Genomic DNA, 16,943 nt, shown 5'->3' with positions numbered 1-16,943 from the left:
TCTGAGCTACCTCTGTGCTGCATGGAAGAAGTTGGGCATTTACCGGTAGTCATAATGTCAGGGATAATTGTCAGGGAGCAGTGATGTGATTTTATGTAAAGCATTTTATGCAACTGAGGTGCCGCTGCCACACAACAACCTTTTAAAGCGACTGTATGGTGCGTTTAGACTCGAGGTTCTCTACTGATTCTTCAGCCTATGAAGGGAAAGGATGTTTTTTTCCTGTATACCCTAAACATCCCCTCTAAGTCTTGAATGCTGGTTCCTCAGTCAAGAGAAACTTCAGTCAGCTGTACTACAGTTAAGTCTTTCAGCTTTTAAATACAGTACAAACACATGCTTGTTCTTTGCAGAGGAACGGCCATGACATGTTTGTTAGCGTATTTGTGGTTGATTGCATCTTGTGATGATTTGTTGGCAGGAGCCTCGTTTGCAGTGAAAGCTCCCACCTGTTCCTCTTTTTGGAACTAGTTGAAGTGAACACAGTTCTCAAACAACTTACTTGATATTCAATATACTTTAAACCCAACCAACCTTATGGGTTAGGAGGTAATACAAAACATTGTTATTACAGACCAACCCAACCAATTCAGATATTGCTTATTATAGAGCCGGAAAATTGGTAGACAATGCGTTTTCGCCTCAAGTCCTTTGGACTGATGAGAGCACCAAGCTAATCATTAACTCCACTCATTAGACTCTAATGATTAGAGTGAAACATGAGATATTCCACTGCTGCCTGATGGCACCCTGGCCATAGGACATGGATTTGAACCACAGCATTGTGCTCCCTGTTTAGTTTAACAGGTTGCAGGTGGGGGACAGTCAGCCGGATCGCTCCGAGGAACAGATGGCTTGGCCGGGCTGAAGGGGTCCGGCGGACAGGCTCTATTGTTGTGAGGGAGGGACAAGTCCCCCCCAGGGCCAGAGCACAGCACAATGGAACCCAAATACTCCAGAATCCAACATGCCCTGTGTCGTGTTTAGCTCTTTAACAGGCCAGGGCCCATGAAAAAAGTACAAGTGCCCGGGAGCAGTTAAACATGGTAGCCCAAAAACAAAACTCAATGCGGTCTGGGAGTCAAAGAGGATCGCCAGCCAGTCACGACCCCCTAACTGTGTAATGGGACATTAAGATGTCATTAGGAAAATTACGGGGATTAAATTAGCAGCCATGGATTAAATGGGGAAGCTGTTGGGATCCAAAACAATTGTATCTCATCTCTCTCTGCCGTGATGGAAGAAAATACTTTATTCATGGAATCCACTTTGTTTGTATTTGTTTCTCTGCGAAAAGCGTGCTATACAATGAGCGTGAATAAAGAGCATTTTGTTTTGTTTTTAAGATAATTTGGGGGGCCTTTATTTCGATAGAGTGTAGATTAACAGGAGAAGGGAACGATTCAGGGAGTGATATACAGTAAATGTCTGTCGGGCTCAGGAACCCTTAACCACTCAGCCATTGAGCTATCAAAGTAGGTGAGGTGGTTGATGTTTATGTACAGTATGTAGATGACGGCATACATTATTCCCTCACTTTCTCCTTCTTCCTCAGGTGTCCGTGCGCAGGCAGGAAATTGCTGACCGCCTCAATGCCTGGACCATCTTCAATGATAAGAACAGGGAACTGTGTGACTGGCTCATGCAGATAGAGAGAAAGGTGTCCCACAGTGGAGACCTCAGTATCGAGGAGATGGTGGAGAAACTCAAGAAGGTAACGGAACCAACGTTAACTCTTTAACCCATGTGCCGCGGACACATTTGTTCATGTATGGACATTGATGACCATTGCATTGAAAACAATAAGTTATTGGAATGTATTATAACTATTTAAGTAAAGGAATAGGGTATGTACAATATACAAGGTACACTATAGACTATAGGCTAGTATAATAATATACTGTAATCTAAGCAGATTAATTGCGCAGTTTAGTATGTGAAACGGCACATGCTGACTCTGTCTGTCTATCTGGACGTGTTCACTTTTTTGCGGTCTATGGGTTTGCCGCTCTGACATCACTGTGATGTCAAACCACTCTAACAGAATCCCTTTTATGCCCATACATGGAGATCCCTGATGTCATCAATATTAAACCCATATCTAACAAGACTTCATATGGGAAAATTGGGAATGCCCATATATGGAGGAAGACAGCCCATATCTGTGTGGCTGGTTCAGATACTGATCTCCATGTACGGGCATAAAAGGGTTTGTATGTTGTGATGTCATGGGAACCACTCTAACAGAATTGGTTTTATGCCCATATATGGAGATCCCTGATGTCATCAATATATATATATTTTTTTTTATATAAATTTTATTCCACAAATTTCTCACAAAGCCATCAATTCACATACCATGCATACATTACATTGTATCTTCGACATTTGTGCAATAAATCACACTGAGCGAGTAAGTATGTTCATTTCTTAAAAATCTTGAATTGTTCTTCAAGTAAGGTTGGTGCCTTCTTTGTGGTTTTTCTTTTTTTATTTCCCCTTTTCCCCAGCTACTCTATACCCCTACCCCCCGAAGCTAAAGAGAGAAAGAGAAAGAGAAAGAGGAAAGATAAGAAACAAGAGAAAAGAAAAGAGTTAAGAGAAATTAGAGAGAGTAAAGGAAGTAAAGAAACCAGCATGTTAACTCAACCTCGAGTGGCGCTTTATGTGTTGAGATCCAAAATAAAATGATAATTTGTAGTTCACACCTTTGGTTCAAGTGGGATGACAGTAAAAAATATATTAATCGTTACTCCAAGGAGATATTTTGAAGGCTGCCGAAGTAGGAGATAAGAGGTTGCCAATGTGTATAAAAGTTTCCTAAAAAACCCCGGACTGCAAATTTAATTTTTTCTAGTTTCAAAAATGACATCAGGTCCTGCAGCCAAGAAGTGTTTGAAGGCGGTAGACGGTTTTTCCACATAAGGAGGATTCGACGACGAGCGATTAAAGAGGCAAATAAGATTATGTTTCTTTGTCTAGTGTTTATTCTGGTTCCCTCTTCAGGGACACCAAAAATGGCAATACGAGGTGATGGATCCACATTTAGTCCTATTATTTCCGAAATTACCTCGAAAAAATATCTCCAATAGTCCACCAGGCTTGGGCATGACCAATGTCATCAATATTAAGCCCATATCTAACATGACTTAATATGGGAATGCCCATATATGGAGGAAGACAGCCCATATGTGTGGCACGTTCAGACGGGGATCTCCATGTATGGGCATAAAAGGGATTGTATGTATGATGTCAGATGTGATAGACGTCATAGGATTTTCACATTACGAATAACTGAGTAAGCATGTTTGGGGTCTCAGAGCATATCTCCCTATACAGTACATGGATCTCCATATATGGATACCAGGAGTCTCCATATGGAGTCTCCATATATGGGTAACTGGATCCGATATACATCACTGGCCAGACGGCCGAGACATGGCGTGACCTCTGTCACTTGTCGCCCTGAGGCGCCTTACCAGTAATACATTATTGTAAGTTGAAAGTATACTCAGAGGGTAGTAACATACTTTATACAATACATTCCAAAATGAAAATGCACGCACTGCCGCAATTAGTCTAATGAATTGGGGCACAAATACCACCTGCACAAACATGCTTCAAATCACAAGCAAGAGTGGTTGGCTGGAATCCTGCCACCTCGCTGTGTTCAAACAAAGCAATTGTCTTTTCATTTACAGACGGCCTTTTGTTGTCTGTTGCATTTCATCATGAACCATCATCAACCAAGTTAATGAATGGTTGGGACAATGTGCGATCATTTTAGCTGCTGAGATGAGATGAGCAAATAATGGTAGCCCAGGCACCTGACAATAACTTGCACTGTGTTAACTCTGTTTGCACCCAAAACCCTTCCTGGTGATTATGGACAAAGTAGCAGCCAATTACCTTTGCCAGAAGCAAAACAGGTGCACAGGATGCTGAAGAGAGAGATGTGGAACAGTGAATGGGAGAGGCTTTTTTTAATACGTTGAAATCCTGTCTGTTTTGAACTAGGATCTGCTTTTCGTTCACCTCCTTTTTATGAAATAGAATCTAACCCCTGTTAAAAATGTGTAAACCACTGTCCCATAGTTGTATGTATTTAATTAAATGAGTGACGATTGCACAACATACAAAAACATTATTAATACACTGACTGGTTTAGGAATATGTCTGAACGTCTTCCAGATGATTTACACTGCAACGACTAATTCAATCTCCTAAGTCCTAATTACTTAACGCATAACAGTTTACAGTTCTTTGACATCAGAATGATTATGTGCACAATAAATTACATATTTTGTTTGGTCCTTGTAAAATTCAAGATGCATTCTTTTTATCCTTTCATTTAAATGTTATAGGTCTACAAATCAAGGGGAGTACATGTAGTACATCAAATAGCCAAAATAGCTGTTCTACAGTACAAGCCTACAACGCGTTGCAACACAATGTGAAGAGCGCTTGTATATCACCTTTTTTTTCTTCGAATGTTCACCTATTTCTACCGATGTTTGTCTATTTTTTTTGCTGAATGTTCGCCTATTATGACATGCTTAGAATCAGTGGTGCGTTGGTGATTCAATGTTTTCGGGGGGTCGCTTATCTAGAGACGTCCCGCGGACGTCGCTTAGCACCTACTATACAGGTCTATTGATATGCATATAGGCTTGTTTCTTTGTTAAAACACCCTGTTGTGACACTAAAAGCGTTGGCGAGGTGTGAACTTTTTTTTGGGATCAGTGCATGTCCGTTTGCGTGAGAGGCGAGACCCCTGCTCAGAAAAGATATGGGGCGGCGGGGGCTCGCGACCCAAGACTAATTCAACACTGCCTAGAATTGTTTAAAATTATGTTCCTGGCTCACTCCACGATGGTCTGTTCAAAACATGGTCTGAAGTGGAGTGCGCTCGCCATCACCCCCACAGTCCACATCCATGCATAAATGAACGCAGCCCTAATAATAGTGCCTCTTTTTACACAGGACTGTATGGAGGAGATCAACTTGTTCAGTGAGAACAAGACCCACTTGAAGCAGCTTGGAGAGCAGCTGCTGTTGGCCAGCGACGAGACCAAGCAGAGGCAGGTCCGTGGCACTCTGCAGGAGGTGAATCAGCGCTGGAACAACCTCTTCCAGCACATAGAGGCCAGGTGAGACTACATACTAGCTGCTGAGCAGGTCCTGCTGGGCTTAAATTGAGCCTGCGAAAGCTCTTTTATAATAATGTGGAAGGCAGGATGTGTTCTTGCTATCTACCCCGGACCCCCCTTCATTCATTCGCTAATTAATTAATTCATTAAGTTAATTCATTCACACTCCCACTCCCAGTGCAGTCTGTCACCTCACGTTCATTCTCATTCGCTACAAGCTAATTCTCATACACCCTCTTACCCACAGTGCAGTTAAGCAGTCCTCTATTGAGTCTATTCCATGTTCATCCTATATGTGTTTAGCTGTCACTACTGTTGTGCAGCTGTAAGGGTTAAACAATCCCTCCACCTCCCCGGCCTCCTGTGGTTCAGTCAGATAACTCACGAATAGATTGAAGCAATATTTTATTATAGTTTATTATGAGTATACAAGTGTGGACATAACATTTATCTTATCTTCTATTTTCTCCCAGCTCAGCACAATTAGAAAACCATCATTAACCATTAAAGAGCAGGGAGATTTAGCTGAGCTAAACCGCCAAACTAAACGCAATATCATTGCAATAAATGGTAAATAGTTAATTTGAATAAATGGTTGTGGTTAATCCTGAGCTGAAGCGTATAAAAGAAATAGGAATAATAGTCTTTGAAAGGCACTCTTGTGGGGAAAAACAGGAGTAAGCCAAGAGTATTAAAGCCTTTAATAGCTAATGCACAAGAATACAAAATACACATAAGAGCTTTGGCTATTGAAGTACCGTAGTGTGTGTGTGTGTGTGTGTGTGTGTGTGTGTGTGTGTGTGTGTGTGTGTGTGTGTGTGTGTGTGTGTGTGTGTGTGTGTGTGTGTGTGTGTGTGTGTGTGTGTGTGTGTGTGTGTGTGTGTGTGTGTGTGTGTGTGTGTGTGTGTGTGTGTGTGTGTGTGTGCTTGAAGCAGACAGCAGTGTTTGCGCTGCACACTACTATATAAAACTATTAAGATGCATAATAATATGTCTGCGGTAGCATGTGTGTGAATGCGCCTATGCATGTGTGTGTACGTATGTGTTGTTCTCACGCAGTTTGGAATGCATCACTGAATCGTAGTAATTATGCTTTAGCCTATTGACCTGCTGTTGCCGAGCCTAGTCCCACAGCTGCCATACAATACAACTAGTCTGTACTGAATGTACAGACTGTAAGTTAACTTACCACCATGATATACTATTAGCACTTTGACCCCCATTCAGACAGATGGTCATGGGTTTTGATGGTACCCTACAGTATATCCCTCCCCTCCATCCCTTTGCCCACCATCCAAAGCTGCAATAGAGTCTCAGACTGTACCATATGGCCCTTAAAGCCCATGTTCAACCCCCATCTTCAGTGTCCTGAGCAGAGGACTGGGTGAGTGGGTGTGTTGGTATGGAGAGCAGTCTGCCACTATGCTACCCATGCATATACCTTGGTTGGCATTGGTGTCTGGTGTGCTGCTGTTGTCTAGCAACTGTGGTGCCAATTCATCAGAAATGGTTTTATTGGGGTGCCTGGTAGCTCAGCCGGTTAATATTAATTAAGACTTGAGTAATATGTGCCTTGCGTAATATGTGCCATGCACGCACGCACGCGTGAGAGAGAGAGAGAGAGAGGGAGAGAGAGGGAGAGAGAGAGAGAGAGAGAGGAGGATTTGTGGAATCAAGTCAAGCTGCATGATCCTGAGTTTTATTTTAAGGATCTTTGGAAACATAAAACAAGTTTAACAGAAGGATAGGCTACCATTAAAATGAATTGGTTTTAGGACTAGTGGGACAAAGAGCATATTGTTTTGGTTTTGTTTAGTTTTTGTGTGGCTATTGTCAGTTTATATAGTAGATATACTGTATATTTAAATTAACATTCAAATTGCTCACGCATTGTCGTGCATGAACAGAATCTTGCACCAACAGTATTATTTAAAGCATTATTTAAAGAAACCCCACCAGCCACCGCCTCCATTAATGTACAGCAGTTTCTGGCAAACTGTAAGCTGATGCAGAATGACCACCCTAATCCCCATCCTGAGCAAAAAGACAAGCCTTTTCTTTCTGATCTTTTCTGTTTGCCAGCAGCACTTTAATGTGTAAAGACCCCTGCACCCACGCTCTGACACCAGCTGTCGTATAGGAACACCAAAACGCACATTGAGGAAAGGAAGAGAAGACAGACTTATGAGCCCCTTGGCGAGAGCACCTTTCTGTGCAGCCAAGTTATAGTCATTTGAAACTGCCTTCTTTCTGTAGAACCAACCGTGTGTGTGTATGTGTGTGCGCGCGCGCGTGCGTGTAATCTAGTCAACGTGGGTTGAATCTGTCCATTGCTAGGCGCTTGGGTTGAAACTTGGAGTACATGCTATAGAATGTATAGACGGAATATGGAACAAACAGGAGTCACAATTTGTTTTGTCTTACACTTGCACTGCATTCAATCAGTACTGCTGGCTTGAGTCCTGACTTGTTCATATGCTGTCAGTGGTCTTAACGCACTTAGGCCTAGGATTATTGACTGCTTTAACCATTGAAAAATAGCAGATATACAAGCTCACAGCGCGGCACCGAGTGCCGCGCTGCGAGCTTGTAGATCTGCTATTTTTGAAAAATCATGATTTTTCTTTGCAAGTCTTTGAATATATCTATTTAAAAGCGAACATTTGTAACTCAAATATTTGCTTCTGGGGGGTCCCTGGAACAACATATTTTGAGCTGGGGGTCCGTGGCTAAATACCTGTAATTTTGGGGGTCGTTGACATGAAAAAGTTTGAGAACCACTGAGGAAGGATTTAGAAGTCGGGTCAAAGATCGGGTCAAAGATATTCAAAGACTTGCAAACATTTTCACGTTTTTTCAAAAATAGCAGATCTACAAGCTCGCAGCGCGGCACTCGGTGCCGCGCTGTGAGCTTGTATATCTGCTATTTTTCAATGGTTAAGGCATAAAATAGTGGTTAAAGTGGTTAATATCTAACGCGACTCGGGGGCGTTCCAGGTATTTGAGTGTTAACGCACGTGCCCTTCATCAAGCTCCGTATCCGAGCAACTTTGTTAGCCCTCCTGCTGTGCCGGCTGTATATTTCAGCTCGTCCCTTATCCTCACCTATCCTCCCCAGCTGTATTCAGTTCGCTCTTCTCCTCCATCCTGTCCCCTTGCTTAGCGGGGGGCTCCCTGGCCAGGCTTTGTCTTTGTTGGGGCCCCACTTTTCCTACTGTATAGGCTTTGTTAGGCTGTCAGAGGTGGGGAGGAGAGGATGGGGAAAGGGGTGGGAGAGAAAGAAACAGAGAGAGTGGGAGATGAGAGAGATTTTTAAATGAATGTAAAAAAAAAAATCTTTATAAATGCTATGCACGCTTGCGCACACGCACACGCGCACACACACACACACACACACACACACACACACACACACACACACACACACACACACACACACACACACACACACACACACACACACACACACACACACACACACATACCGCATGACGTGTACTGTGCAATACAGTGCGTGCTGTTCTAGTTTGTTATTTTGTCCTTGAAACTACTTACTACTGCTTACTGCTAATACTACTGTACCTTTCACTAGGTCTCGCTCTTTCTTCGCTCTATCTGTCAAACACCCATAGGCCTATAGAGACCCACAGTACGCACCTATTTTATTACCTCTATTATTTTCCAGACAGTTTCTCCCTCTTAACCAGAAAACGAAAATTAGCTCAGTCTCCGGCACAAGGGCACACTTCAGCCATTCTACTCCAAACAACAGCTGTAGATAAAGCTTCCATTGGCCCTGTGCGTTGCCATGACAGTGCCGGCGGCAGGGGAGGGGGCTTTGTGGGGAACATTGTCCAGCTGCACCGTCCTAACACTGAGACACCTGGGAGGTTTCTGTGGTAGGAAATAGGTGCAGTAGGAGCTTCAGCTTACCAACATTGTTATAGTTTTTCATTTATTTTAATTTTGTTTTAACTTTTTGTTTATAATTACAGTTAAGTTTTGGCTTGGGCTTGCTAGTTTTAGTTTTAAAGGGTTAGATTTATTTTTGTATTGTAATATGGATTAGTCAGGGGTAAGATCAAACAAGGTCAGACAAATAGGCACAAATAGCAGAACATAAGCTAAACATGTCAAGATGTGACGCATGTGTGCTTATAGATCTGCTATTTTTGATTTTTTTTTAAATAAAGACTGAATACACAAAACAGTTCAAGATATTTTTTGGTTAACTAAAATGTCCAATTCTAGTTTTTGTTATTTCTTTAGTTTTGGTTATCTATAATAATCCTGAAGCTTACAGTGGACTCGGAAGGAGCGGGATACTTTACTGACATTCTGTAGAGTTGGTATAGTCTGTTGTTGAAGCGGTGTGTGTGTGTGTGTGTGTGTGTGTGTGTGTGTGTGTGTGTGTGTGTGTGTGTGTGTGTGTGTGTGTGTGTGTGTGTGTGTGTGTGTGTGTGTGTGTGTGTGTGTGTGTGTGTGTGTGTGTGTGTGTGTGTGTGTGTGTGCCAATTTCTCTTATTTCATGTTGAATTACATGCCAGGTAGTCTTGTGTGAGCAGACTGTTGCCTCACACAATTTTCAAATGCTACAATAGTTGTCTGGCTACGCGAGACTACATGCCAGGGGAGGTTCATGTATGTGTTCCTGTCATTGTTCACTAATTGACATTTCAGTGTGTGTGTGTGTGTGTGTGTGTGTGTGTGTGTGTGTGTGTGTGTGTGTGTGCGTGTGCGCGTGCGCGTGCGTGTGCGCGTGCGTGCGTGCGTGCGCAGGGTGAGGAAGTTGAAGGACACTCTGGTGACGGTGCAGCAGCTGGATAAGAACATGAGTAACCTGCGATGCTGGCTGTCCCGGGTGGAGGCGGAGCTGTCCCGACCAATCACCTACAGCGTCTGTCACCACGGAGAGATCCAGAGGAGGCTGGCTGAACAGCAGGTACACTAACTGGTACAGTATAGAGTTTATTAGGATCCCCATTAGCTGCTGCACGATCTGGGAACCTATCGTCAAATGAAAAACATATTTTCATATTTTCAAACATATTTTTTTCTAATTTCATTAGAAAAAAAAAATCTTCATTTACAAATACCTACCTTCAGTAAAACAAACTAAAGTGAAAATAAAATACTAATCATAACTATAAAAGTGTGCGTGTTTTTGTGTGCTTTAAATGTGTGTCCTACTGTGTTATTACCTTACGATCTTTGGGTTTGTAGATGCATCTTCAATATTGTCTTTTACAACTTGATTAGTACAGTACAGTACAGTATGATTCTTTCACTCTTTTCCTTTGTTGATGAACTAAATACATAGGACAATGGAAACAGGACTTGTGTTATCCTTTTAGTCCAAATGTGTCTTCATTTTTGTAAGTCTTTCTTTCTTTCTTTCTTTCTTTCCTTTCTTTCTTTCTTTGCCCCCCTCCTTCCATATCCCACCCTCTATATTAATAATGTATATCTATGTCTGTCCTTTGTGTTTTTGGGGGGATCACCCCATCATACCATACCTCTCTCATCAGCCTTCTGTCTGTCTGTCTGTCTGTCTGTCTGCTGGTGTGGTGGACTCTGACTCCATGTCTGTCTGTCTGTCCGTCCAGGAGCTGCAGAGGGACATTGAGCAGCACACGGAGGGCGTGGCCTCCGTGCTGAGTCTCTGTGATGTCCTGCTGAGGGACGAGGACGCGGCCGGGGGGACGGAGACGGAGGGGGACTCCCTGCAGGAGACCAGCCGCAGCCTGGACCAGCGCTGGAGAGCCATCTGCACCATGGCCCTGGACAGGAGACTCAGGTTGGGGGAAGCCCTCTCTCTCTCTCTCATACACACACACGCACACACACACACACACACACACACACACACACACACACACACACACACACACACACACACACACAGTGGTGGAAAAGTGTCCACTTATCAGCTGGCACTGGCAACCACATGTGACCGTGCCCTTACAGGGAATTAAGAATTTACTTGAGTAAAAGTACATAAGTATTGGCATCAAAATGTACTTTAAGTACCAAAGTAGAAGTACTCATTATGCAGAATGTCCCATTTCAAGTATTCAAATGTATACAGTACAAATATTTTGAAAGTAGAAAAAAAAAAAAAAAACAAGCAAAGAAATAGCAAGCTCACAATGAGTTGCGATGTGACACATTCGTTTTGAAGATGCTATCATATTTGTTTTAAATGTGACACATTAGTTTTTAAATAAATAAAGCAATAGATGGTTCTTTTTGTCAGAGGTGATAGGTATACCGTATATTCATTATTATTACACATTGCAGGATTGAGGAGACATGGAGAATGTGGTGCAAGTTCCTGGATGACTACTCTCGCTTTGAGGACTGGCTCAAAATGGCAGAGCGCACAGCTGCCAACCCCAACTCTGCAGATGTCCTCTACACTGTGGCCAAGGAGGAGCTGAAGAAGTTTGAGGTTGGTTGTAGAGTGGTCAAGCACGCAGCCACGCACACATCAACACGAATGCATCACAAATAAACCTGCTGTATTGAACTTTGCTGTGGCGGACACGGGTGGCGTCAATCCAAAATGGATGTGATGACGTTTGTTCAGAGATACTTTTTAGTTAATCAAATATGACTGAGGTTTGAATTTGATATTTGCACTGAAAGTGTTAAAATTGGCCCGGACCACTGGCGTATAGTGGTCTGGGCACCTAGGCTGTATCCCGATCCCGAATATCTTTGCTGCATGTCACTCCCCGTCTCTCTATCCCCATTTCAATTTACTACCTACTGTATACTATCAATAAAGGCAGAAAAAACTGTTAAAATTTAAATTAAATGTAAAACTTTATCACATTTAGTGACAGGCAAGACAAATGCAAACATTCTGAATCAAGCTTGTTCATGTTTTAGAACAGGGGTCTTCAACATTTTCAGGCCAAGGACCCCTTAGCTCTGAAAGAGATGAAGCAGGGACCCCCAGTCCCCACTACATATCGTATAAAATTGTGTTGCAGATGTACATAGATTATTTCTTAAACAGTTTAGACTTGACAGCACTGTGTAGGTTGGATTAATGTGTATTTTCATAATATTTAACCACTTGAATTGTCAATACCTATTAGTCTGCTCTTCTTTTTCCTCTACACCAAACCTCTGTGCCAAAAAAATAGCTAATCTACAAGCTCACAACGCCTTGCCCTGCGAGGCGTTGTGAGCTTGTAGATCTGCTAAGAATAGGGATGCTAGGGTTCAAGAGATCAAACATGATCACACATAGATTTGGCTGACCCCCTGTAGTAACTCTGAGGACCCCCTAGGGGTCCCGGACCCCCTGTTGAAGACCTCTGGTTTAGAAGCATCCATCCATTGTTCCTGGCTGTCCCTCTCAGGGTTTCCAGAGGCAGGTTCATGAGCGTCTGACCCAGCTGGAGCTGGTCAACACTCAGTACCGCCGGCTGACCGTGGAGAACCGTACGGACCGGGCCAGCCAGCTCAAAGCCATGGTCCACCAGGGCAACCGGCGCTGGGACACCCTGCACCGCAGAGTGGCAGCTGTCCTCCGCAGGCTCAAGGTAATGGGCTCAGTTTGATTTGAGTGTTGATTTAACTCTGAGAGTGACAAATAGATAGATTTTCCATACTGTCTCCGACCACCAAACTTTTTGACGTCACTCGCAACTTCTGAAAAGCATTACCCCGAATTAGAGTTCGGAAAGTAGGAACTCTCTGACAAAAAGTTTGGTGGTCAGAGACAGTATATGGACAGCCCTTAACACTGAGATCTCACTGTGTTGTTTTTCTTCAATGTATGCCTGTTTATTTGTTGTCACTCAACACCCTGTATACTTAATTAGTTTGATGTGGAACATATTGTCCCTTGAAACAGGTGCTTGTTGTAATAATTGTGATCTGTTTTGTTTCATCATGCATATCGTCGTTGTCGGGTGGAAACTTTGTATGTCCAAAAACGTTCGTTTTTATCATTTAAAAAAATGAACTAAACTAGTGAAAACAGCCTCTCTACAAGCACACAACGTGTGTGCTTGTAGATCTGCTGTTTTCATTACTTTTGTGCGACGGCCTTGTCTTATGAAGCAGGGCTTCGCGAAAAAACGTACAAATTCAAAACTTGGAGATACAAGGTTTCTGCCCGACAGTGACGATATGGTTTCCTTCTCCTCTCAGCATTTCACCAGCCAGAGGGAGGACTTTGAGGGCACCAGAGAGAGCATGTTGGTGTGGCTAACAGAGCTGGATCTGAAGCTGACCAACGTGGAGCACTTCTCAGAGAGCGACGTCCACTGCAAAATGCAGCAACTCAACGTAAGTGCACAGAAATGCACGCACGCACGCACGCACGCACGCACGCACGCACGCACGCACACACAGTCACACACACACACACACACACACACACACACACACACACACACACACACACACACACACACACACACACACACACACACACACACAGTGTGTGAGCTTGTAGATCTGCTATTTTCAAAAGATGTTTGAACATTTGAAAACTTGAAAAATTTGTACTTTCTGCTTCTGGTACCTTGAGTACATTTCGATGCCAACACTTTTGTACTTTTACTCATGTACAGTACCAGACCTTTACCTAACTGAGTATTTCTGTATTGCGGTATTGATACTTCTACTTAAAGCTATTCTGTGTAAGTTGCTCAACTAGTGGTCAGTAGAGGTATAGCAAACCGTGGTCGTGTCTGCTTTTTTCGGCCGTTTTTCGCCGCGGACCGGGCCTTCAGACCACCGCGTCCGCCTCGCCCGCCTCGCCAATGCATCCGTAGAGGTCTCTCGTGTCCCTCTGCGGACCGGCGTAGGGAGTTACAGGCTAGACTTCTAGACCATCGTAAACAAAGCTGTTGAAGCAAGCTACTTCCTGAAGAGACGCAAGATGCACTGTGATTGGCCGTCAGTGTATGATCTGCGCTGTGATTGGCCGGTAGGGAGACGCGTTTACAGAATGATGCAGATGACGTAATTTTGACGGGAAAAACAGTCCCGGTCACGGCCACGGGCTCAGTAAAGAAAAGGCTTTTGGGGCTGAAATTAATAGAGTGGGTGTTCTAAAACTTTAGCGATTTAATAGTTAGGACAATTATAAGATTTGTTTTATTAAAACAGTTACATAGTATAGCTTTAAAAGAATAGTTCACCCTCAAAAAGACTTTTTTTTGTTTTTGTCGCATTCCTAAGACAAAAATGTAAAAAAATTAATAAGAAAATGTACTATAATCCAATTTTTCAATCAATCAATCAATAGAAACCACTGCCCACATATGTATGCCATCCTCCGGTGCGTCATGGTGCTCTTACTGTGTCTCCAGGGCTTCCAGAAGGAGATAGCTCTGAACACGGAGCGTATTGACGGCCTCATCGTGTTCGGAGAGGGCCTGATCCAGAGGAGCTGCCCGCTGGACGCTGTCCTCATCGAGGAGGAGCTGGAGGAGCTGCACTCCTACTGCCAGGAGGTGTTCGGTCGCCTGGTCCGCTTCCACCAGCGCCTCAGCCAGCCACAGGTTAGAGCAGTCTTCAACGTTTTCAGGCCAAGGACCCCTTATTTGAAAGAGAGATGAAGCAGGGACCGCCACAACCTTGTCATAGATTCCATATAGTTTCATTATTTTATAGCACAATCATCAATGTATTTTGGATTCATGTCAATTTTAGTTTTCAGATATTTAACCACTTGAACCGTCAATACTTAATAAACTTGACCTTTCACGCTGTCTGCTCTTTTTCCCCTCTACACCAAACCTCTTCGGCTAAGTTTCTCAGAATAAGGACACTAGGGTTCAAGTGGTTAATATAAAAAAGGAGGAAAAAGTTTTTATCACACAAAGATTTGGAGGACCCCCTGCAGTAACTCTGAGGACCCCTTAGGGGTCCCAGACCCCCTGTTGAAGACCCTTGGGTTAGAGCTCTCTCTCTCTCTCTCTCTCTCACACACACACACACACACACACGCTCACAGGAATGTACAAAATATATAGACACAAACACACAGGCATGCAGCAACACTTGCATGCATTGCACACACACATTAAAAGGTCTATTTGAATATAATGCAAGATACACATGCATTAGCTTATGCATTGCAGACCTAATAATATAGCTCACATAGTCCTACACTTGCTGTGTGTCTGTCTTTCTCTCTCTTTCTCTCTCACTTTCTCTCCCTCACTCAGTCACAAACTCACGCACACAAGCCAGCATTGACTCCGTTGCATTTCTGTTGTTGCCCTCAGTCGGTCAAGGAGGAACCAGATCTCTTTGGCAGTAGCGCGTCCCTGGAGGGGAGCTTGGAGCTGATTCGGCGGCCGTGGCTGGGGCGGGGCCATGGAAGCCTGCCGGCCACGCCCATTCACCTGCTGACCTCTCCGCTGGAGCGCTCGGGCACGCCGGCCAGCGTGGAGTCCCTGCCGCTGGAGTGGGACCACACGGGCGACGTGGGCGGGTCGTCATCACACGAGGACGACGAGGACGAGCAGGATGAAGACGGCTCTTACTTCAGTGCACTGTCAGGTAGGAGCATGTTCCACCACTGCCCCTCCACACCACCGCGCAATGGAGCCACTGCCCCTCCACACCACCGCGCAATGGAGTTTATAGTTTTTGCTACTCTAGATCAGTGTTTCTGGGTCTGAGAGGGTACATCTCATCAAATGGTCTGACATACAGTATATGTTGACAGCAGACATCATTCATGGGTATTTGTTTGGGGGTCGAAAAGAGAAAATGTTTGAAGATGTTCGCCCAAAATTGGTAAAAATTAATTGCATTAAACAATAAAACACTTACATGTATGTAAATTATAACACATGTCACGTGTCAATTAAATCAGATTAATCAGCAAAAACAATTCAGAGTTGCCCATGCATAAAATAAGTGAATTTGAGGTTAATTGTGAACACTAGGGGGTGGCAACTGCCATCCCCTGATGCCCCAAATCAGTGGTTCTCAAAGTAGATTCCAGGGACCTTGTGGGTTCCTTTATGGGGGTCTAAATTGATCTATACACGTCTGTAACTCTAAAACTAAAACTGTAACTGCTAAAATAGCTAAAACAATAGAAAGCAGTAAATTAAAACATTTTAACAGCTTTTCTTTTCTCTAATTACAATCTAAAATATGAACCCTTGTTGTAAAAAAAAAAACAAAGTTGTCCTTTAAGGGGAGACCTTGAAATGTAAAGGTTTGAGAAACACTGCCCCAAATGACCCTCCTGGCAAGCACGCACACACACACACACACACACACACACACACACACACACACATGGCGCGTGCGCACACACACACACACACACACACACACACACACACACACACACACACACACACAAACAACCAGTGGTTCCATGTTCATCCGTGACCCTGGTCCCGCTCCTCTCTCCTCTCCCAGAAGGAGAGGGCTCAGAGAGCCAGGAGGAGGACTTTGTGGAAGCCTCAGAGCGCCCAGCCCTGGGAGCCTCCTCTCTGGGTAGGAGTCAACCTCTCCCTCCACCTGACTGCCACGCGCACCCTTCCTTATCCTCTCCACGCAGAGTCACAAACAGCTAGGGCTGTCACCATCATGACATCTAATGTGACGATTAACCCGCCAGAAATAATTGTGATGAATGATATAATTGTATTTAACATTTGAACCTAGATAACGATTTATTTCTTTGTAAACACAAACTGAATCAAAATCGAATCAAAATAAATAATGTACTCTAAAAATATATATATACTTTTATTTTTACTTTGTACTTACATATTAGTGAGTTAGTTGTTTTGT

General features: G+C 43.5%; 1 protein-coding gene across 1 annotated transcript in view; it reads left to right on the top strand.

Moving 5' to 3' along the window:
- The window catches only part of LOC308301112 (nesprin-2-like), a gene marked incomplete at its 5' end in the record, with an annotated part of 93,378 nt that overhangs the window by 65,763 nt on the left and 10,672 nt on the right, over nt 1–16,943 (top strand). The window contains 9 exons of the mRNA XM_080745008.1: nt 1,556–1,714; nt 4,984–5,150; nt 9,930–10,092; nt 10,757–10,947; nt 11,451–11,601; nt 12,524–12,706; nt 13,320–13,457; nt 14,489–14,680; nt 15,410–15,686. Coding sequence (XP_080601134.1) covers nt 1,556–1,714; nt 4,984–5,150; nt 9,930–10,092; nt 10,757–10,947; nt 11,451–11,601; nt 12,524–12,706; nt 13,320–13,457; nt 14,489–14,680; nt 15,410–15,686 — 1,621 coding nt within the window. The remainder of the gene's footprint in view (nt 1–1,555; nt 1,715–4,983; nt 5,151–9,929; nt 10,093–10,756; nt 10,948–11,450; nt 11,602–12,523; nt 12,707–13,319; nt 13,458–14,488; nt 14,681–15,409; nt 15,687–16,943) is intronic.

Source organism: Nannobrachium achirus, assembly GCF_963921795.1.
Source record: "Nannobrachium achirus genome assembly, chromosome: 16".
Lineage (NCBI taxonomy): Eukaryota > Metazoa > Chordata > Actinopteri > Myctophiformes > Myctophidae > Nannobrachium > Nannobrachium achirus.
Note: the sequence above shows the minus strand (reverse complement) of the source record. Positions and strands in the feature narration are given on the sequence as shown.